The sequence below is a fragment of the Elgaria multicarinata genome, chromosome 1 (assembly GCF_023053635.1).
Source record: "Elgaria multicarinata webbii isolate HBS135686 ecotype San Diego chromosome 1, rElgMul1.1.pri, whole genome shotgun sequence".
Classification (NCBI taxonomy): Eukaryota; Metazoa; Chordata; class Lepidosauria; order Squamata; family Anguidae; genus Elgaria; species Elgaria multicarinata.
In genome coordinates, this window is record NC_086171.1 from 83,175,201 (window position 1) to 83,199,466 (window position 24,266).

The following is a 24,266-nucleotide window of genomic DNA, read 5'->3' on the forward strand; positions in this document are numbered from 1 at the left end:
AAATGCCAAAAATGGAAGATCAAATTCTAGTGCTAGAATGACTATTGAGGGAATGATTATTCTCTCAAAAAAAAAAAATCTGTTGCAATTATTTTAACGTTTGCATGTATTGTTTGCTCTCTCTCTCTTTCCTGGGCTAGTGGGATGTTTCTCCAAAGCTGTTAGATATGTACAGAACTCAGAGGCAACTCTAGACTTCAGCTCCCCACCATCCAATCAGTATCAGCTCAGATCCCTGTTTCATTAAATAATATTTGTGCTCCATTATCTTTCAGCAGTTTATTTACTCACACAATACAGCTATAGCTTTTCCTCAAACGTTTCTGCTAATAAAAGGATAGCTGGAACTTATTTTCTGCCTTGCTTTCCTTTTCCACTAATCTCAGCTCTTGTGTGCTATAAATACCCGATCATTTCTAGTACTCTGGGGATATTCTGGCAAGCAAAGTACCGGACTGAGAGCTCCCAACTGTCAATCAGCTGGGGTGGAACACTGAATGACGCTTCCGTGTCCGCAGACATGTAGGTGTAACGGCTGCCACATGTCAACTTCAATTACAGAATGCTACCTCCAATGGCTTTAGAAATGCATTTCCTTATAAAAGTGTAGAGAGCTGCTTAATTATAGGAAACTCCATTTTTTCCATTATTTATGAAGTGAAACATAAAAGATTTAGGTGAAATCTTTTAAGAAAATACAAGAATAATCTTGCTGTGCTGCCATGGCACATGTCAACACTTCAATGCCTCATTTGAACGTATTTCTATGGAGCGTGAGGTGGCAGAACAGAACGTGAAGAATCAATTTAAAAAAAACAACTGCTATATCAATCAGGCCCCAAACAGGAACTGTCATTTCTTCTTGCATACTTCTGGTTTTGTAGCTTGAATGCCTGAATTATAGTTGAACCTCTTTTAGCCTGAGGGCAGGATTTCGTAGGAGAAGCTCTAAGGGGATACATTCCAGAGGTGGGTGGCGCTGAAGGCAAAAGGGTAGGGCTACAATGCCGATATGGTTTATTTTAAAGCTCTTGTGGCAAGTAACTAAACCTTTGGAGAGGCATTTCAAAGTTTTAGAATTGGGCAAAAGCTGCACAAAACTCTGAGAAACCACCAAATGATTGGTGGGAGGGAAAAGAGAGTGGGGCAGGGGAAAGAGAGTGGGGCTGGAGAAAGGTTGTTTGGCTTCTGGAGATTTGTCCCCAGGGCCTGAGGTTCTGGGGTCCTGCTTTAAAGGCTGAGTGAAAACATTTCTCAAACCTCAGTGGTCTGAGACCAAGGTCCTTGAAAGTATGCCTGCTCCCATATGAGCCTGTCTGGCAATTGAAATTGTTGTTGGAGGCCCTTCTCTGAAATGCATTCACTTGTAGAGGCTACTGGAGAGAGAGGGCATGTCTATGTGGGACTTTTATCCCAGGGTTGTCCCTAGGTTGTTCCCGTGCATCCACATGACTCCCAGGGGCAACCAGGGACAACCTCTCCATTTCCCCCGGAAAACTGGTTCCCCAATTAACCCGATTTCCCCCGCATATGAATCAAAGACCTAGACATTAATTTTTCTAGACCCACAATGAATGAGAGAAGTTACTTCCATTGAGAATTTTGAGTGGCCAAGAAATAAGTTCAACTTAATGTAGAACACATACTGTATTTGGGGGGATTTTGGTGGCTGCAGGTTGTCATACAGGCATAAAAAGCTGCACTTGTTGAAACCCTCGTCTTGAGAACTACTGAAGGCACAAGAGTCCTTTCCTCCTTTTGGATTAGGGTGGTGTTTTTTCAAACTTTCCACCATCAGGGAAAAAAAACTTCCAAACTGATTCATCTGCTGAGGAATCTCTTAATGGCTGCCAGGAATTCCTAGTGCATCACTAAGATTCTGGGGCATGTTTTATTTATTTATTGTATATCCTGCCAGTATGCTAGTTTGCACAAGCCAAAGCTTGAAAAGCACATTCTGCACAGTGGCAGTTTGCACAATCCAACACAGAAGAACTATCTGAGGTTTTACTTTTATTTTTCTTTTGTTATGTAGCAGTTCCTATCTTTTGGTAAGCATTCTTGATTTTAAAATATCCATTATTTTTATCTTTAAAAACAATAAAGAAAAGTTATAAATAAAAAAAGGTATCCAGTTGACCTCTTACAGCTTGATGATATTATTATTATTATTGATATAGTGCTAATAGCGTTTACAGTATTTGAAGTAGTAAGTGCTCAGTAACATTGCTTCAAAGTAAAGCTGAGTTCCACTGATTTTTACTAGCACAAATGACATCAAAGTAGAAATTGCAAAAGAAACATACTTTCAAGCTAATTGAAAGAAGATCATTTTTTTAATTAGTGCCGAAACAACCTGTAGATCGTTGGGGGGTGGGGGTGGGGGAGGTTACAGGCACTTGCTTTTTTGCCACCCTGGCTCACTGCAAACAGTACATTAAAACGACAGCTACAAAAAAACTGCCAGTAAGCTCAACTTAGTGCACCCTTCAGCTCAGCTTGGTGCCCCTTCAGCTCGGCTGGCACCCTGGGCAGCCACCTAGCTTGCTTATCCCTAAGGCCAGCCCTGTCCTGTGGCCTCCTTTGCGAAACCCGGTTGGCAACGTCACTTTGCAGTTTTCCTGCCAGCTAGAAATCTCTTTTTGTTCCACAAGGCACCAAGGGCTAATGATGCCAGTTGATTTAGGGCACGACCCTATGCATTACTAGACCGGGGGGGGGGGGGAGAGGCCAAGAACTCCCAGCATGCCCCAGCCAGCATTTTTCTGTCTAAATGTGCATAGAATTGCACCCTTAGTGACTATTAACAGGAACGTATGAAAAACAGGTGCTCACCTTAACCAAAAGTTAAACAATGGGTAACTACAAAGTTAAGGAAATAATGAAACAATAAACTACAAAAGAATAAAATGTGGAACACTTTTTAGAGGCATACACACAAAGATAATAAGCATACAGACAATAGTTATACAATAATAAAGCTGCTCCACAATGCCTGTGAGTTCTCACAGGCATTGTGGATCAGCTTTATTATCGTATTGCTGTTGTCTCTATGCTTATTATCTTTGTGTGTATGCCTCTAAAAAGTGTTCCACATTTTATTCTATATATGATTGTTTTTGTTATAAGTTTATTGTTTCATTATTTCCTTAATTTTGTAGCCACCCACTATTAACAGGACCATTTATGACTGGCTGGGGAATACTGGAAGTTGTAGGACTTTTTTCCGTCTAAACGTGCATAAGTTTGCATCCTAGATTGTTAAAAGAAATATCATTGGTTTTTGCTGCTTTTGCTTGATGCTGCATATGCTACTGTGCTGTGTTTTATCTTGCTTTCAAACTTTGTTATGTCACCTGGTAAACTTAAATTTTGTGAGTGCTAGGAAAGGTAAATTCAAACGTACTTTTATTAATCATCATGATCGTCATCTCACCTTGGCAGTTCACTATTGAAAGGCAACTTTAGGTTGTAATTGTAAGTCATCTTGGAAAGCCTATCAGGGTCAAAAGGTGACTCATAAATTTGGAAATAAAGACAAAACTTTTTTTTGTTTTGTTTCTTAAACAAAATTCATTATACATATTGCCAACCAACATTAAATCTGTGTTACATATACAAACATAGCATTGCATCCAAATATTAACAGAACTTCATAGCAACCTATTACCTTCCCACCCAGACAGCAACCAACACATTTATATGTGCAACCTATACCCCAACCCCTAATTTCCCTCCATATGCTGGTTTAAGAGCACAATCCTAAACATATCTACTCAAAAGTACATCCCATTGAGTTCAATGGGGCTTACTCCCAGGTAAGTGGGTATAGGACTGCAGCATTCATTTCTTTGATAAGAGTACCAGGTTTCCTAATAAAACCATAAATAAATACACATAATAATGTAACAATTCATTCATACAGTGACATTTTTAAAAGTAATAAATGGTCATGTTAATAGTCACTAAGGGCACAATCCTACGGATGTTTAACAGAAAAATGCTGACTAGGGAATGCTGGAAGTTGTAGGACTTTTACCTGTCTAATCGTGCATAGATTAGCATCCTAAGGATCACAAATGCAATAAAATCTTTATAAATGCTGTTGTTATGAGGATTATGAAGATTATCGCTGCACTTCCTCCTGCTCTTCTTTTTCTTCTTCATTTCTCTTTAAGGACACGGTAATCCCTGCCAGAGATCAGTGGAGGCTAGTGGCTCCGATGTCAGTGGGGCTGTGAATTCGCCCTGGGGTCAATCAGAAGCAGACGGCATTCTAACAGGAGCTATCCAAGGTTCTGAGTACATTTTGAGGATCGGGTCCAGCACCTTTAGAGTCATGACTGGTTCTGACTGAAACTCTGAGCGGATTCAGAGCCCCACTGACATCGGAGCCGCCAGCCTCCGCTGCCAGAGCCAGCTGTAGCCGGGAAAGGCAGAATTGCAGCGCTCCGAAGCGTCTATCTCTATCTCCCCGGGAAGCGGTGGGAGGAGCCGGGGCCGGAGCCAAGGCCGGCCTCTCTCTTAAAAGCCGAGCTGCCTTCCTGCTCGGGGCAGGCTGCGCTTCGCGGCTCGTGTTTCAAGCCGCCCCGGTCGCCTTGCAATGGCCCTGGAGCCGTGGGGAGAGCGGTTGTCCTTCCAGTCTTTCCTAAGCAGGCTTCCCCCGGGGGCTGCGTATGGCTACGGTGGGGAGAGCCCGCAGGGGGTGCGCCAGAGGGAGTTCGCCAGGCTAGGAGGTAACCCGAACGTGCGGGGAAGGCGGCGGCTGGAGGGGAAGAGAGAGAGAGAGGCCAGCAAAGCCCAGAAACCCGCGTGACTCTGCCCTTGGTCTGGCCCGCCTTGGGCCAAGCAAGCGCTGCTGCCCTCTGGCTTGCCAAACTACACGCAGGACGGGGGAAGCGCGCGCGCAAGCAACACCGCGGGGGCAGCTAGGGCTGACCTTGGGCGCAAAGTCCAGCCCTCCCCCCCCCCATTAGAGAGTGGCACGTGGCGCGGGCAGCCGAAGCAGCCAAGGTTTTACTCCTGCGGTGGTATGGTTTAAGTGAGGTGAAAATGCAAAACTGCACGTGCTTCGGGTATTTCTTTTTTTAAAAGTGGTTTTGTTGTTATTGTTCTAACGTATCAGGAATGTGGACGCAGTTGTAAAGCATGGAATGGCAGTTGGAGCCCTGGGTAGGGTCGCCATAATCTGAATCCACAAAACCGGGACATTTTTTTTCAGCGGAGGGGTGCGATTTTTTTTAAAAAAAACCCTGAGCAATATGTAAAGGTCTAGGGAAAGCAAGCAAGCTATCTAAGCTTTAGTTATCTAACACTGCAATCCTATGTGTGTCTACTGAGAAACGAATCCTATTAAGTTAAATAGGGCTTATTCCCAGGTAAGTATACATAAGATTGCAGCCTAAAGTAGTTAAGCACCCGCAAATAAATAATAGTCAAAGAACATTTTAAGCAAACAAACAGAAAAAAATGACACTAAATTACATTTCTCCACTAGTGCTCAAAAGCTAGAGGAGACTTCAATATGGAGACTTACACTCCACTGAGCAGGCTCAAGGCACCGTTTCGGAGGTTGGAATTTCTCTGGCCGGCTGGAACAGGAATCCTGGATTCTTGACTGACTGGCAGGGACATTTTGGAAATGCTTGGAAACCGTGACATTCCCGGTTTTCCGGGATGTATGGCAACCCTAGTGGCGGGGGATGGGGACGGGGAAACAGTTGTGTGCTTCACAAGGGAAGTAATGCACATGGCTGCCTGAAGGCCCCCGGCTACACAAACACACACACACACTGTAAGACCGGTAAGTCCAGTGTCTGAAATTACCTGACTGCACCACTGCTTAACACTGCCACTTTTCTTTTGAAGGAGAAGCAGCTGATTGGGTGACTAGAGGTGATCAAACAAGTAAAGAGCTAACTCCTTCCTCTCCCCTTTCAGCAGAGGCTGGAAGAGAACAGGGCAGAGGAATTCCCAAGCCACCAAGTCCCCTCCCCATTTTACCCATCCCACCCTATATCTGTTCAGCTTATCCTCTTTGTGAGGGTGGGCAGGAAAGTGGCTGCCCCAACCTCTTCTCTCTCCTCCTCTCTGTTGGTCTCCCTCTCGGGGTACCACTGCAGGAAGGCTGCTACCTACAGAGAAAGTGAGCAGGCACCTCTGTCTTGGGGCAGTGCAGCATAGTAGGTTGGTCTCTGAAGGAGCAGGCATCTCTCATCCTCTCACTCACTCACCTGTGTGGTCTCTCTCTGAGTGGCATAGTGGTGGTGGGGATTGGGCCCAGTCAGCCCAATCCTCCACACTACCCTGAAAGGCTGGGAGAATGTGCAGGCGGAGGTGGGGTCTGCTCCTTCCCCTCTGCACCAGTGAGAGAGGACAAGTGAGTGGGCCATTGCCTTCTTTTGCTCCCTCCTTCCCTTCAGACATCCTGCTAACCCCAAGCTTTCCTGCTGCATTAGCAAAAGAGACAAGATGCAGAAGCAGGTCGAGCATTGCAGAGGGAGAGGGCACTTGCAGACCGCGGCAACCATCCCTCGCCCAATCCTTGTTCTCCCAAGGAAGAAAGGCCGAGCAATGATGATGCAGAGGCAGTAGCTGATCCTATGCAAGGAGAGGCTGTTGCCTCTTCCTTCCCAGCCCCCTCTCTCTGGGTGGCACAGCAGGAAGGATTGGGTTCACTGGGCAGAATCCCTACCACTGTGCTTCCCAGAGGGAGAAATTAGGTGAGGATGAGGTGGTTGCTCTTTCCCTAACCAATCCTGTATGCTGCACTGCCCAGAGAGGGTGTGTGTGTGAGAGAGAGTGAGTGGGTGAATCATAGAACCATAGAATAGTAGAGTTGGAAGGGGCCTATAAGGCCATCGAGTCCAACTCTCTGCTCAGTGCAGGAATCCACCCTAAAGCATACCTGACAGATGGCTGTCCAGTTGCCTCTTGGTTGCCTCTAGTGTGGGAGAGCCCACGACCTCCCTAGGGAATTGGTTCCATTGTCATACTGCTGTAACAGAAAGTTTTTCCTGATGTCCTGCCGGAATCTGGCTTCCTGTAACTTGAGGCCGTTATTCCATGTCCTGCACTCCGGGAGGATTGAGAAATGATCCTGGCCCTCCTCTGTTTGACAACCTTTCAAGTATTTGAAGAGTGCTCTCATGTCTCCCCTCAATCTCAGTTCTTTCAGTCTCAGTTTTTTCAGTGAACAGGCAGAGGCAGCACTGCTCTCTTGGGCCTAGTCTTCCATGCCCAGAGAAAGGAGGTAGGAAACAGTTTCTGGCTTGCATGCTTCTCTGCCTTCCTCCAGAAGCATGCCACCCGGGGAGAGGGGGGTGGTGAGCAAAGGGATGCAGTGTCTTTCAAACACCCCCACCCCTTCAGCTTCCTCCCCACAGTCACTCAGCTTTACTTTTTCTTGGCAGGGTTGGGCAAGTGATGTCTCTGGTTGCTCCACTCCCCTCTCCTGGATCTTCTACCTGCTTGCAAAACCTTGGGCTATGTAAAAGGAGCAAGCAAGCAAATGGAGGTCTACTCACACTCTCTCACTGGGTGGTGTGGAAGTTTGGGCCCAATCCTCACTGCCATCCCTTCTGGAGCAAGCATCTGCAGGTGGCTGAGTGAGAGGATTAAGGAACTTCTCCTTCAGTGACCAACCCTCACTGCTGCACTGTCCAGAGAGAGGAGCTGAATAAGCAGGCAGAGGCGTCTCCTAATATTCTGCCTTTATGCAGCTATGTGGGCCCAGTGCACCTGCCATCATGCCCAGGGAGGGGTGAGCAAGAGAGAGGAAGTAGCAGCTGGCTTCTCTTGAATGCATGAGTTTCTGTCCCCATCCCTTGTGGGAGAATTTAAGATAAAGCAGCCTTTAAAAAAAAAAAGTTTAATGTTATGCATAGTTTGGCTCATATTAGAGCCAGCAAATCTTCTACTTGCTGTCACAAAGCCAGCCAACTATTCTTAGCAATCCCTGAAAAATAGGACTTGAAAGACACAGTCGGATAGAACTCTCTCCTTTTCTCCTCTCAGAGGTATTGGGCCCTGACAAGTTGGAACTTTGCACACATGTCAGTCCAAACCTAAACCAAATTTGCAAACTGTCTGCATGTCTCAAATGGCTGTTTATTAGCCCTCTCTTCCTTGTTGACTTTGCCCTGCCCCCTCCCTATCACTTCTTTTGGCACCTACCTGTATGTTAGGCAGAGATTCAACAGGTGCAGTTTCCCCTAATGTAGCTCAACACCTCTTGGAAGTTTTTGCATGTTATGATCCTGTTAAAGGAACAAGAGCCCCCACAGTGGGGAAGGGAGATTCCATTTCCAGATAGATTGTGGGGAGGGGAGTTGTGATGTAAGGTGCTCTAGTATCTTAAGAGTTTGTTCTAGATCTGTCAGGTCCCGAAAGTTCAAAGCAAGTAACAAGCACCTGCCCCAGTTTCCGCACTATTTCCTGACAGGTAGAGTAACTAAAGAAACGCTAAGCCTTAATGGGTTTTCATAGATGCATGACTGACAAGGTAGTAGGTTGTCACCTTAGGGTGCAATCCTATGCATGTTCAGGCAGAAGAAAGTCCTTTAACGCCTAGCATTTCTCAGCCAGCAATTTTTGATTCCACCCACCCAATTTTTCAGAGATAATAGAAGCCTGGCATCTTTCTTTTTGTAATTTCCCCCTTCTTAATGGGTTACGCATGCATATGTGTGTTTGGTGTGGGGACAGAAGAGCTGCGGCTGCAGGGGCCTGTTCTCTGCAGTTTCTTCCCCCCACCTGTTGAACATTCAGCTTTCCATCTGCTGACCAGGTGCTTCGCCTTCCTTTGGAAGTATAAGACCCAGCCTGCCAGAGGCAGCACCTCGGTGACATGCAGAGCGCAGCGCCGAGTGCGCACTTGGCACTGCACTTTGAGTGGCACAGAGGAGATACCCCTACTACTTGTGCCTGTCTAGATATCACCAGCCAACCAGCAGCAATTTGCAGCTTTTAATACGATTTTATCAAATTTTAATATGTGCATGGGATGCTCTGGGGGATATGGGATTCCCCACATAATTGTGGTCATGGGTAGGGGGAGGTATGGTGCTGGGGGAGGAGAAGAGGGGCTAGATTCTTACAGCTATCCCCTCTTCTGGTTCTTCCCCCAACCGGATAGTTCCTGGCGGCCTTATCAACTTCCTCTCGGGTCTGGTGCTGCTGCTGCTGAATGCCAGGTCAGTCCAAAACAAAATCTCCCTCATACGTGATCTGATTGTGGATGAGGGGGCTGACCTGGTATGTATCACTGAGACCTGGGTGGGTGAACTGGGAGGGGATACTCTCACCCAGCTCTGCCCTCCTGGGTACTCAGTGCACCACCAGCACAGACTCGAGGGCTGGGGAGGTTTTTTTGCCGTGGTCTATAGAAATACGATCTCCCTTTCTAGGCTTCCTGTTCATTCTAGTGCTGGTCTTGAGTGTTTGTACTTTGTGTTGGGTACTCTAGACAGAGAAGGGATTCTGCTGGTGTACCATCCACCCCGCTGCCCAACAGTCTCCCTGCCTGAGTTGACAGAGGTTGTCTCAGATCCGGTGTTGAGGACCCCCAGGATGGTGCTTCTGGGGGATCTCAACTTCCATGCCGAGGCTGCTGTATCCGGGGCGGCTCAGGACTTCATGGCTGCCATGACAACCATGGGGCTGTCTCAACATGTCATCAGCCGAACGCATACAAAAGGACACATGCTTGATTTGGTTTTCTCGACTGGGCTGGAGGATAGTGATCTGAAAGTGGGGGAACTAACATCCACCCCTTGTCATGGTCGGATCACTTCCTATTGAGGTTTAGACTCTCAGCAGCCTTTCCTCTCTGCAAGGGTGGGGAGGCCTATTAAAATGGTCCGCCCCCGGAGGCTAATGGACTCAGATGGATTCCAGAGGGCTCTGGGGGATTTTCCTGCTGATATGGCCGGTGCTCCTGTCGAAGCCCAGGTTGCTCTGTGGAATGCAGAGATGACTCGGGCGGTTGACACGATCGCGCCCAAGTGTCCTCTCCCTCTGAGCAGAGCCCGGTCAGCTCCTTGGTATACATCTGAGCTGAGGGCGATGAAGCAAGAGGGGAGACGGCTAGAACGCAGGTGGAGGAAAACTCGTGCTGGGTCTGATCGAACACGGGTTAGAGCTCACTATTGAGCCTACTCTGTGGTGGTGAGGGTGGCAAAGAGGCAGTTCTTTCCCACCAGCATTGCGTCTTCTCAGTGTCGTCCGGCGGAGCTTTTCTGAGTGGTTCGTGGCCTGTTACACTCTGGGCCAGGGTGTGAGATAGTTGAACCCTTGGTAGCATGCTGTGACGAGTTTGCACGGCACTTTGAAGATAAAGTCTCTCAGATTCGTCATGAATTGGACACCACACTTAATGCAGCTCCACTAGTAGAGGCGTTCAGAGTGCCATCTGGGCCAGTTTTATTGGATGAGTTTCAGTTATTGAGGCCTGAGGATGTGGACAAGGTGTTTGACCAAGTCCGGTCGACCACCTGTGTGCTTGACCCTTGCCCTTCATGGCTCATTACATCAAATAAGGAGGGGATCGCTGGCTGGGTCCAGGAGTTCGTAAATGCCTCCTTGAGAGAGGGAGTGGTGCCGGCCTCTTTAAAAGAGGCAGTAATCAGATCACTCCTGAAAAAGCCAAACCTGGACCGGGAAGATGCTAAAAACTATAGGCCGGTGGCGAACATCCCCTTCCTGGGCAAGGTGCTTGAGCGGGTGGTTGCAGGACAACTCCAGGCACTCCTGAATGAAACGGATTATCTAGATCCATTTCAATTGGGTTTCAGGCCTGGCTTTGGAATGGAAACTGCCTTGGTCGCCCTGTGGGATGACCTCTGCCGGGAGAGAGACAGGGGGAGTGCGACCCTGTTGGTTCTCCTGGACCGCTCAGCGGCTTTCAATACCATCGACCATGGTATCCTTCTGGATAGGTTGTCTGAGCTGGGAGTTGGAGGTACTGCTTTGCAGTGGTTCTGCTCCTACTTGGATAGCTGATTCCAGAAGGTGGTGGTGGGGGATTATTGCTCTGTGCTGTGGCACCTAAGCTGTGGGGTTCCACAGGGCTCTGTTTTATCCCCTATGCTGTTTAACATATACATGAAGCCGCTGGGGGAGGTTATCCGGAGATGTGGATTGAGCTGTCATCAATATGCGGATGATACCCAGCTCTGCCTTTCCTTTTCATCAAACCCAGGTGAGGCAGTGGCTGTTCTGAACCAGTGCCTGGGCATGGTAATGGACTGGATGAGGGCTAATAAACTGAGACTCAATCCAGACAAGATGGAGGTACTGTTAGCGGGTGGTTCATCTGTCCGGTGAGGTGATGTTTGCCCTGTCCTGGACGGGGTTGCACTCTCCCTAAAGGATCGGGTCCGTAGTTTGGGGGTGCTCTTGGATCCAGACTGTCACTTGAGGCACAGGTGAACTCAGTGGCAAAGAGCACCTTTTCTCAGCTTAGGCTGATATACCAGCTGCGCCCTTATCTGGACAGAGATAGCCTAGCTACAGTTATCCATGCTCTGATAACCTCTCGTTTGGATTACTGCAATGCGTTATACGTGGGGCTGCCTTTGAAAACAGTCTGGAAACTTCAGCTGGTACAAAACAGGGCAGCCTGTTTACTAACAGGGACTGGCCAGCGAGATCACATTACGCCAGTCCTTTTCCAGCTTCATTGGCTGCCAGTCCAGGGCCTGGCCCAATTCAGAGTGCTAGTACTAACACTCAAAGCCCTTAACAGCTTGGGGCCAGGTTATTTGAAGGAACGCCTCCTCTCATATGTACGTGCCCGGACCTTAAGATCATCCACAGGGGTCCTTCTCTGTGAGCTTCTGCCAAAGGAAATGAGGCAGGTGGCTACTAGGAGGAGGGCTTTCTCCACTGTGGCACCCTGGCTGTGGAATGAGCTCCCCAGAAAGGTTCGCCTGGTGCCTACACTGTATTCCTTCCGTCACCAGCTTTTTAGTTTCTCATTATTTTAACACCTAATTTAACGTAAATTTAAACTTTGCTGTTTTAATTCCGTATTTTAATCTATATCCATTTGTGCTGTGTGATTTTATCCTAGTTATGGTTTTTATATTGTATTTTGTATTTGTGTTTTTAGACTGTTGGTTGTTTTATTATGCTTTTCATGGTTTTAATTTTTGTGAACCGCCAGAGAGCGTTGGCTATTGGGTGGTATAAAAATGTAATAAATAAATAAATAATGCATATCACAAACTGGGGGAAGCAGAAGCAGTAATAATAAATACGTATCAGTTAGACTTGAAGAGTAGGACCAGGTGGCCCACCAGATGTTTAGGGCATACAACTTCCATAATCCTTCACCATTGGCTAAGCTGGCTAAGGCTGATGGGAGTTGCAGGCCAAAACATCTGGAGAGCCACAAGTTGCCCGCCCCTACTTTTCAGCAACCATAAGCCTTCATACATGCCAGACTAGTTCCATCTCTCTCCAGCATGAGTAAAAAACAGAACCCAGGAAAGGGCTCTGTAGACTTGATTATCTCCTTATGTAAATTTAATACAGCAAAGATAATAGGCTGCCCTGTGAGATATAGTGAGGAGGGTACAAAACCTACCATTCATCCCAGACACTGTGAGGTTTTCAGGGAGTAGATGTAGCCCTCATCCCAATGATCGTCCTATAGAAGTTTCATTAATCTAATCTGCAGTACATATCTGTGCACTGAGCACATCCATCCTGCAGTATTAACCCACCCACCCAGAAATGACCCATCATAATGGTGGAGTATTTAATAGTGACAGCTTTACTAAAGTGAAGGAAGAAAAGAAAGAAAAAAACCCTCCAAGCTATAATATCTTTCAAAGAACACTGTATTATCTATTAAAATAAAATGGTGTTTGTCTGCTTCAGACATATTCTGAAATGACAAGCCTCTGCAGTGTCACCATTGTAAAGACTCTTGCTTGATGTCACTAATTTATTAGATATGCTCAGAAACAAGATTTAACGCCTCAGGGTAGCATTTATCCATAAGGCTCTTCCTTAAAGGGAATGCATTCCAGTGCATTTTACACACTATATTTCGCTGGTATATTTACTTCCACTTGTGAATTAGGTAAAATATGCTGATGGAAATGATGTAATTGCCTATTTTGTGCAATAGTAAACCAAACTATTAACCTGAATTTCTAGATCAGAAACAACTGTCATTGATTCCCTTAAAATGTAAGCTGTCCTTGGAAATGGGTGCAATTCAGTCATGATGGTTTATCTATCCTCTGTGGGGGCTAGGTGTAACTGACTGTCTCCGCTGACCTGCCCTCCTCAGGTGCTGCATCGCCTGGCCTTGGCCAGCTCTGCCCAAGAGTTATATGATCCAGGCACACCTACTGGCTGTGGGCCAACCTATAAGAGGGCAGAGAAGCCAGAGGGCTCGAACTTGTGGGGAGAGGCAGAGTAGGCCAGGCACAAACTGGCTGTGGTGTCTTTAATGGGTGACTCTGCCCATAAGGTAGGGGTGTGGAACCTTTTTCAGTCCGAGGGCCAAATTCCATTTTGGAGAAGCTCTTGGGAGGAGGGGGGAATTCCACTGATGAGTGTGGAGCTGAGGGCAAAAAAGGCAGGGACAAAATGTGAACAATACAAGCATACTTTAGGTTAAAACTCTTACTGCTTGTAACGAAGTCTTTGGAGAAGCATTTGATCCTTTTCGAATGGGGGGGGGAATTGCATGAAAGCCAGGAAACCACCAAAAGATTGGTGGTTAAGGAAAGGGGCGTGACCATCCGGGGAAGCCTGGGGGACTGGAATGGGCCTCTGGGCCTGAGGCTCTCTACTAGGGATGTGCTCCGCTTCTAATCGGACCGGAGAAGCAGGAGCGGAGCGGGGGGCTTCGCCTGCCCTTAAGGCGGAGGCGAAGAGGATTGGGGGGCCGGCGGAGCGGATCGAGGTGAAGGCGGATCCTTCGCCTCGATCCGGAGCTCCGCCGGAAAGGTAAGTGGGGTTTATCGGGCCCTGCCGCTGTCGCCCATGCGGCGACAGCGGCAGGGCCTGGTAACCCCCCCCCCCCCGCCCTCCTCTCCCTTACCTGCCTCCGTCCACGGTCCGTCAGCGTCTTCAATTGAGCCCGTGGTTTCACCAGGAAGTCTGGGCCGCTTGCGGCCCAGACTTCCTGGTGGAACTGCAGGCTCAATTGAAGACGGTGACGGACCACGGACGGAGGCAGGTAAGGTCCCCCTCTCCCTTGGTCCCTTACCGGGCTCTGCCGCCGTCGCCGCATGGGCGGCGATGGTGGCAGGGCCCGGTAACCCCCCCCTATGGGGGGGGAACGGAGCTCCGATCCGGATCCAGAGCTCCGAGTGGAGCGGAGTGGGCACAGGCGGAGTGGGGGCGGGGCGGAGCAGCCCGATCCGAAAATGGCGGATCTGAAAGTGAAGCGGAGTGGGGGGTCCGTGCACACCCCTACTCTCCACCCCTGCCATAAGGCAAGGGGCTGGAGACAGAAGCTATGTGGAATGCCATTTCTTTCCTAGAGAAGACTCTGACAAAAGAGAGGCCATGAATGTGCTGGGATCATTGCAGAGAATCGCCGTGGGAAAGCGCAGGGTGAAAGGGCACTGGGTGGGTCAAGAACAAGGGTAGACTAGGGCTCTGGATAGAATCTTCCTCCCAGGAGGGATTGGGGACAGAGTTGCCAGATACTTTAGCTGTGCTGCAAAAAGGGATACTTTTAGAGTAAAAATTCAGAGGACCTGTATGTGTTCATAAAATGCAGGTCTGGGTCAGGCTCTGGATTTGAAGGCAGCAAGTTGAGATCAGACATTCATGGAGAGACACAACAGACAGCCCCCTTGGAAGGCAGGTGATGTGCTGCATTGGGAGTGATTGAAGAATCCCATCACACACATTACTGTAACTGAGAGCAGGGTTGATAGGAGGCAAAGCTAGAGCAGTAAATTGTTCAGAGCCCCAGTGGGGTGCATACTTTGGCTGGCAGAAAACTTTGATTATTTCAGTTCATTTCATTGGCACTCTCATGGGGCTCTTACGGCACGTCGTTTGACAAGTCCAGACTAGATGTTGCCTGATTGCAGAGGGGGCATATTTTTAAAGTGTGACTCCGTTCTATACTGTGCCTCTTAGTCACATGGAGGCATTTCCCATCTATATGCCTATAGACAAGCCTGTGTTGAGAAACACATGGAAGTCACAAATGCAGTCTGAGAACAGTCTGAAAGGGTTTTCTGTCTGGCTACATGGAGCAGACATCTGTAATCTCCAACATCTAATTTGATTAGTCTGGATGAGCTCCAGCTGAGAGACTTTTACACCAGCAATGCCTTCTGGCAATAAAACAGCAAAGTCCTTTAAAAGGGGAATAGAATTTCCTACAAAACTCAAGTAGGACACCAGATCTAATTAAAACCTATTGGAACTTTTAAACATATGATCTCTCTCTCTCTTAGTATTGAGTAACGGTGTGGGAAAGAACGTGTGTGTTACTGAATGCCTCAAGAATAGCCATTCAGACTATGTAACAGCAGATGGAATCGAACGGACACGGAGTGGGCGAGAAGTGAGACTGCCAGCAAAGTTTAAGGACTATGTTATGGGATAGTGGTGAAGAGCTGAGATTGACGAGTTAAGATTTAATTGAACAAAAGTTATTGTTTTTATGGAGAAGGGGGGATGTGATATGTGGATGTATGTACCTTTAAGAGGCCTGTAGCTGCTAGTCTCCAGGTCCTCATCGAAGGCCTGGGCGGGGCCTCTGTTTCAGCCACTTGGTGGTGTGGGCCTTGCAGCAGGGTTTTGGTGTGTCACTGTTCTAGGAGGTTTTAGTAATAAAGGAATCCAGCAAGGAAAAGACTCTGAAGTTATTGCCTGGTAGTTGCAGGCTGAGCAGGTAAGCTCACCCATATGGTCCCTATGCCTGAGGGATACTGCATGGGGGAAGAAGAAGGACCGAGGGGACAGGAGCAGGCAGAAGTAACATCGGGGCCTGCTCCTGCTGGACTCTTCCCCCCCCCCAGGGCAAACTGCCATCTTGGCCCTGTGGGGAAGAAGAAGGACCGAGGGGACAGGAGCAGGCAGAAGTAACATCGGGGCCTGCTCCTGCTGGACTCTTCCCCCCCCCCACAGGGCAAACTGCCATCTTGGCCCTGTGGGGAAGAAGAAGGACCGAGGGGACAGGAGCAGGCAGAAGTAACATCGGGGCCTGCTCCTGCTGGATTCTCCCCCCCCCCCCCACAGGGCAAACTGTCATCTTGGCCCTGTGGGGAAGAAGAAGGACCGAGGGGACAGGAGCAGGCAGAAGTAACATCGGGGCCTGCTCCTGCTGGACTCTTCCCCCCCCCCCAGGGCAAACTGCCATCTTGGCCCTGTGGGGAAGAAGAAGGACCGAGGGGACAGGAGCAGGCAGAAGTGACATCGGGGCCTGCTCCTCTTGGACTCTTCCCCCACCCCCCACAGGGCAAACTGCCATCTTGGCCCTGTGGGGAAGAAGAGGGACCAAGGGGACAGGAGCAGGCAGAAGTAACATCGGGGCCTGCTCCTCTTGGACTCTTCCCCCCCCCCAGGGCAAACTGCCATCTTGGCCCTGTGGGGAAGAAGAAGGACCGAGGGGACAGGAGCAGGCAGAAGTGACATCGGGGCCTGCTCCTCTTGGACTCTTCCCCCACCCCCCACAGGGCAAACTGCCATCTTGGCCCTGTGGGGAAGAAGAGGGACCGAGGGGACAGGAGCAGGCAGAAGTAACATCGGGGCCTGCTCCTGCTGGACTCTTCCCCCCCCCCCCCACAGGGCAAACTGCCATCTTGGCCCTGTGGGGAAGAAGAAGGACCGAGGGGACAGGAGCAGGCAGAAGTAACATCGGGGCCTGCTCCTGCTGGACTCACTCTCTGTCTCTCTCTCTCTCCCTCCCTCCCTCCTTGACTCCTTTTCCTTGTGTGTCATGTCTTTATTAGATTGTAAGCCTGAGGGCAGGGACTGTCTTTTTTGCTAAGTGTAAGCCGCTCCAGGAGCCTTTTTTGGCTGAGAAGCGGGGTATAAGTATGATAAATAAATAAATAAATAAAATAAAAATTCTATAAGTGAAGAATATAAAAAGAGTCCCACTGAATCAATTAAAAGGTCTGCCTGGTCCAGAATCCTGGTATACCTGGTGTGGCAGGAATGGTTTTAAACATGTAATGACCTCATTGTAAATGGTGATAAATGACTCTGTTCGGAGATAAGGGTAGGGGCTGGTTGATGACCTGGGGATCTCCATCCCTGGTTTAAAGCATTACTTTGGCTGGAGGATCCTAGGCAATTGCTTTTACTTTCCCTCCAGGGTTGGTGTACAGATAGTTATTTGCAGCAGTTGTAGGGGTTATGTGGAGAAACAACATGAAGTCAAATGGCTAATGAACAAGTCAACCTGGGGGGAAAAGCCAGTAAATCTAGCATTTCTGAGCATGAGTTATATGAGGTTGTTGAAGATTTTTAATTTGGAATTTAATTTGGATAATCCCAACAAATCTGTACCTGTACCTTTATTTGATGTCAGATTTCTGAATGTGGAGTGAGAAACAGGTTAGTCTCAGTAATTGATTCATCTGATATACTGTACTCTAGAAATGAAGATTAGGTGTTTTTTTTTACCAAGCCCTTCTGCATTGAAGTGGGATTGTAGTGTGTGTGCACGGAAATAAATGTTGTTTGGACTTGCAATTTTGGGGGAAAGTGATTGAGAATTGACATCCCCCCCCCAGTTTACACTACACTCAAATAAAGCAATCTATTTCCTTCCCCACCCCAAAATATAGGGAGGAACTACATATTATGAGAAACATGGGGCTACCACCCAAAGTGTGTGTCCCTTTGAGTTCTTCCTGCTTTCATTCCACATACAGTAAGATTGGTAGCTGATAACAAGAGGTTGAAATTTGGAATGCTATAGCATCACAGAATATGATAAGAACATAAGAAGTGCCCTGATGCTGGATCAGACCAAGGGTCCATCTAGTCCAGCACTCTGTTCACACAGTGGCCAACCAGCCGTCGGCCAGGAATGAACAAGCAGGACATGGGTGCAACAGCACCCCTCCCACCCATGTTCCCCAGCAACTGGTGCACATAGGCTTATTGCCTCGAATATTGGAGATAGCACACAACCATCAGGGCTAGTAGCCATTGATAGCCTTTGCCTTTAGGAATTTATCCAACCCCCCCTTTGAATAGGGTGACCATATGAAAAGGAGGACAGGGTTCCTCCTTTTCATATGGGAGGGATTTTCAGCAGGTGTCATATGTATGCATACAGCATCTGGTGAAATTCCCTCTTCATCACAATAGTTAAAGCTGCAGGTGCCCTCCTCTCTTTTGTATCTGGTCAAGAGGGCAGGACTCCTGTAGCTTTAACAGTTATGATGGTCACCCTACTTTTCATATGGTCACCCTACTTTTGAAGCCATCCAGATTGGTGGCCATCACTACTGATGAGTCAATATTGGTTGGTGTTGATTAAAACTGCAATCTTATACCTACCTATTTACCTACCTGGGGGTACCGCCAAACTCCATGTGTACAGGATAGCACTCTAAAAAGTATAAACTCACTGGTTCAGGTTTTAGTGCTTTGGAAACAGCTTAGTTTCTTGAATTATCTCAGTTTCATTTAAACTGAGTTATTTAATTTACTTTGAGTATTTATTTTTGATCATCATAGATTCCACCTGGTTCTAATGAAGACATTGAGGCTCAGACTTTGAATGTTAAAAAAGCTAACCATAGACTGTCGTTCCAGTGACATCTCATAAAATGACATACTCAACAAAAGTGTGTTTAAAGCTAAACAGCGGTGGCCAGGCTGTTTTTCAGTGTGCAAGTATTCACATGCCATTGGAAACAAAACACCTGCCTAAGCAAGTTGAACTTTGCAACACAAGCATTGTAATTACCTTGTGAATTGTGCCAACTTAACTTTTAATGTATGATTACGAGGGTTAGAAATCTTGGCTTTCATCAAGATCCCAGACGCTGTGGATGTAGTGAGGGTTTTTTTTTTAAAAAAAAAAAAGGAAAAAAGTTTGCTATTATGGCTTAATATAGAGCTGATCTGGGAGGGGTTGTTGGGAGATACAAGCTGAGCATTCAGCACTCTTCCTTGTTCTATCACTATGGGCCTTATTGTATTTCACCTATATGTATATAATGCTTATCAATATGGCCAGCTAGTGTTTCTGTTCTCCAAAACACTGCAATGAAACTTAAGAACCACTATTTAGCACAGGAGTGGGCAACGTGCAGCCCCCTTGGCCATTTTTGCAGGGGCCACAGGTATGTGGGGAGCCTTGGTTAATAGAGCATTAGGTTAATGACAGCATTAACCCTCCAGCAGATCCAGCTTCCCCATTAGGTCTCTAGGGAGACCACCAGTTTCTTCACATGAGGACCCTGGATGAGTACATTTCCCAGAGCTAAGCCGTAGTTCCCAACTGGCCATCTTCCTCTAAAGTAGTCTATCCATTGAGAGAGAAAAGCAGCACAGTTGGATAGTCTGTCACAGCCATCAAGATAATATCCAGGCTACTTCCATTACACCTCTCCTAACTAAACCCCAGTCGTACAACTAAGAATCACTGGGCTCTAAGGGACATTTCAAATGTTATCCAGACGAATGCTCCAAACATAGAACAATACGCAAAGAAGCCGCTATGAACACAAGCCAATTACAAATTCGGTTGAAGGGCACTTTAAATAGAAAGGTCTTTACTGTTCAATTAAGTGCCTGCACAGAAGAGGCTACGCTCACGCCACTAGGATGGGAGTTCTTCCACAGTGTTGAGTCCACCATTGAGAAGGCCATACCTCCGGGGCAGGCCAACCTAACAGATCTTATTTATTTATTTATTACATTTTTATACCGCCCAATAGCTGAAGCTCTCTGGGCAGTTCACAAAAATTAAAACCATAATAAAACAACCAACAGTCTAAAAACACAAAAAATATAGTATAAAAAGCACAACCAGGATAAAACCACGCAGCAGAAATTGATATAAGATTAAAATACAGAATTAGAACAGTAAAATTAAAATTTAAGTTAAAATTAAGTGTTAAACTGCTGAGAGAATAAAAATCTTAAGAATGGGTACTCATGAAGGACACCTAACATAGTATGTGGGCTGGATTACATGGACAATTTACAGTGTGAGAGGTTTAAAGCTTCCTACTGAGCCACCTCCCCCCCCCAAAAAATTTACCCCTCCATGGGGGCTAAAACAAAAGGGAGTGAAAAACGTCTACTGGCTCCAGTGAAGGGTTTTCTTTTCTTCTTCTTTGTGGTCTCTGTGCATCACACACATGGGCGCAGAGCCTTGATCGTGAATGTTCTATAGCTGAGGAAAACTTCTTTGACAGGAACCCCTCCCGCTCCCTCCTAATGCGCACGCCCGTAACGGTTCTTGCTCGTTCCCTCAATTCTACTTCCACCACTGTAGTGTGAGCCTCATCCGGAGCTTGTCTCTTAGACATTGCGTATTTAAAACTTTGCTGAGGTGTTTTTTTCTCTCATTACTTTATTCTTTTATTCCGACTTTCCTTCTCATATATTTCTGCCTCTCAGGATTTCCATTTTCAGTTGGACGGTTGTTCTTTGTTTTCTTTTTTGTGATCTCCTCTCCTTTAGGAGGTTGTCCTTGGAGGCATACGACCTCCAAGGCACTCTTCCACAAATGTGTGAAGTGTGGCAGTAAAATCCCATCTACTGATGGGCATTCACTCTGTCTGATGTGGGGTGCATTTCGTGGGGAGTGGCTGGATGGGGAAGTTTAAACCTTCCCTATCTGCATATGGTGGTGCTAGTCTGGATCGGGGCCCTGCACACTTACTGTGAGATAAAAAAGGAAAGCTAGGATCAGCTGCATACTTAGTGTAGCCTTTAGTTTAGCCCTATATTTCAGCTTGTCCTCCCTCATTCAGAGATTTATTATTATTATTATTATTATTATTATTATTTATTTATATAGCACCATCAATGTACATGGTGCTGTACAGAGTAAAACAGTAAATAGCAAGACCCTGCCGCATAGGCTTACATTCTAATAAAATCATAATAAAACAATAAGGAGGGGAAGAGAAAGCAAACAGGCACAGGGTAGGGTAAACAGGCACTGGGTAGAGTAAAACTAACAGTATAAAGTCAGAACAAAATCAAGTTTTAAAAGCTTTAGAAAAAAAAAAGATTTGTTGAAGAGTTGCACTGGCCCTCTTAGAATTATAGGTGGAAAAGGGCTGCAGGTGTTTTTTTTAAAGGCATACTAAGCAGTTCTCTTCTGGCACATGATTTGGCAACTGTAGCCTAATTTAAAAGGATGGGGAGCCGTGTAGACACCAAGACTGAATTTAAAAATCTTTTTGCTATTTTTTTTTAGTGCTGCTGCAGGAACAGCCATGGGGGAGATTATTAAACAGATGCATAATATAAAAGCCAAACCCACTTCAGCCTTGGGGTGGCATGGCGTGGCAGGGAGGGATTATATTGATCTCAAACTCTAAGGGATTAATGGCATAGAAGAAAAGCACAGGTCTGTAGCCAGGTGGATGGATAGTACACAGTGCTCAGTACTTTGAGTTAAGATTGAAGTGGGTAGAAATTCTACACACATCGCTATAGCATGAACTGTATGACCCAACATGCCAGTTAAAGTCCACCCTGTGCTATGCAAACTGTTGCTCTTCTGTTAAGGTTCAATAGTCTTCTAAGGTTTTCAGAGTGCCAGGGAGTGATGGGGATGACAGCATTTGCATTCAACTGTTTTGGCTTCATCATTGAGTGCTTGAAGTGTGCTACAGCTTTGGAGGTTGAGTACCCATATGAGAAGTTGCAGGACTTCAGTCCACAATCTGAGAAAACAGGGCCCAATTCAGATACCATGCTGAACCATTGTTTAGAATCCAAACCACGGTTTTAGCTTCCAAACATAAATGTAGGGTGACCATATGAAAAGGAGGACAGGGCTCCTGTTTTTTTAACAGTTGCATGGAAAAAGGAATTTCAGCAGGTGTCATTTGTTTATATGGAGAACCCGGTGAAATTCCCTCTTCATCAACACAGTTAAAGCTGCAGGAGCTATACTAGAGTGACCAGATTTAAAAGAGGGCAGGGCACCTGCAGCTTTAACTGTTGAAATGAAGAGGAAATTTCACCAGGTTCCCCATATATACAAATGACACCTGCTGAAATTCCCTTTTCAATACAACTGTTAAAGATACAGGAGCCCTGTCCTCCTTTGGGCTGCTTGTCCGCATTTGTTGTTCTACACTTGAATAGTATTGTAATTTGCATTTGGATTTTGGGCATGACATGTTTATCTGTTTATAAAAAATCTGCCGCTTTAAGGCCAGATTTAAGCCTATCATATTTCTTCAATTGTAAGACGCCATCGATTGTAAGACACACACTAATTTCAGTACCACCAACAGGAAAAAAAAAAACCTAACACACACCTGCGAGTCTAAGATGCACCCCATTTTTAGAGATGTTTATATGGGGAAAAAAGTGTGTCTTAGAATTGAAGAAATACGGTATTTCATACTCGTTCAAGTTCCACAAAGCCAGTAAACTGGAAGCCAAGGCTGATGCCTTAATGGGTGGCCTAGTAATCAGTGTCCCGTGATCAGTGACAAGGTTGCCCAATGTCACCAATTGGGTTTGCTTCAAAGAAACATAGAATAGTAGAGTTGGAAGGGGCCTATAAGACCAGCGAGTCCAACCCCCTGCTGAATGAAGGAATCTACCTTAAAGCATCCCTGACAGATGGCTGTCCAGCTGTATCTTGAATGCCTCTAGTGTGGGAGAGCCCACTACTTCCCTAGGTAATTGGTTCCATTGTCATACTGCTCTAACAGTCAGGATGTTTTTCCTGATGTCCAGCCAGAATCTGGCTTCCTGTAACTTGAGCCTGTTATTCTGTGTCCTGCAGTCTGGGATGATCGAGAAAAGATCCCGGCCCTACTCTATGTGACAACCTTTCAAGCATTTGAAGAGTGCTATCATGTCTCCCCTTAGTCTTCTCTTCTTTTCTCTTCGCTTCTCTTCTCAAGGCTAACCATGCCCAGTTCTTTCTGTCCTCATCGGGCTTTGTTTCCAGACCTATGCTTACAGCCACCCAGCATACACACTTGTCCTTGGTCTTTCAGTATTGTCTTGTTCTGTATTGCCTTATGAAGCATCTGTACTTTACTGTATTGCAAGGAGAATACTCTTTTGAGTTGACCCATGCCTGTTTGTTGCTTACATCAGTAGCTGGCAGGATGGGTTAAGCAATGAAGGGGAGCCGTCTCCTATCACCCTTCACTATTTTATGCTGGCTTAATACAGTGGGGGTTTTTGTGTGGCACTACAGTTGTGTGCAACTCAAGTTTCTTATTCTGGATTTGGAACTGCAACATGATGAACGAGAGAAGAGAAATAACTCACAACCATGTCGCATTTTTCACCAGCAGGCGAAAATCATTTCTCAATCATTCTGTGAGAAATGAACCCGCTGCTTCTTTTCAGTGGTTTTAACCAAAGAATGGATTATTGTAATTTGTATTTAACCTCTGTGCCATTTCTTTCTTATAAAGCAAATTTGAAAGGGGTAATTTGGAGTTGGAACTAAGTGTGTATGTGTTCCTTAACTCTTTTCCAACACACATGATTTGCATAATTAGTAAATTGGATTAATTGGCAAATTAGGCCACCTGAACTTGGAGAATGGGAATATGACCATCCTAATAGTTCAGTATGTAATACATTTCGATTTATTCCGTTACAGGAATTACTTACCTTGACCATGCAGGCACTGCACTCTTCCCACAGAGTTTACTAAAATCCTTCACTGATGACCTCAATGAAAACGTTTATGGTAAGGAAAAGTCATGCAATGTAGTCTTTCTCTCCCTTTCCTTTTGCAATGATTGAGGTTCTAATATTTTGTTCTGAACAGTCTCTTTAAGGACTTGTTTGATGCTTTGATTTTTTAATGGCAGACATATTTAGCTTTGAGTAGGGGCTTCACACACTAACGCACTGTGCAGTTAGCTGAGGCCAAGGGCCTCTTAACCCTACCTCCCCATTGGGAACTGTAGAAGAGGATTTGGCAGAGTTCTTCACTTACGCCAGGGGTGGCGAAGCTATTTGTGTCTGTGGGTTGAATTGGCCCCTGGAGCCCGGCCCCCAACATGGCAGGGGAAAACTTCTTCAGTTAGGGAGCCTGCTTTGCTTCACCCAAGCTTTTCCCAGCTGGGCAAAGCACAGGTGGAACA

General features: G+C 46.5%; 1 protein-coding gene across 1 annotated transcript in view; it reads left to right on the forward strand.

The window, feature by feature from the left end:
- The first annotated feature begins 4,542 nt into the window (after nucleotides 1-4,542).
- MOCOS (molybdenum cofactor sulfurase) overlaps nucleotides 4,543-24,266 on the forward strand; it is a 148,021-nt gene continuing 128,297 nt past the window's right edge. The window contains exons 1-2 of the mRNA XM_063131242.1: nucleotides 4,543-4,736; nucleotides 23,777-23,866. Coding sequence (XP_062987312.1) covers nucleotides 4,604-4,736; nucleotides 23,777-23,866 — 223 coding nt within the window. The 5' untranslated portion in view covers nucleotides 4,543-4,603. The remainder of the gene's footprint in view (nucleotides 4,737-23,776; nucleotides 23,867-24,266) is intronic.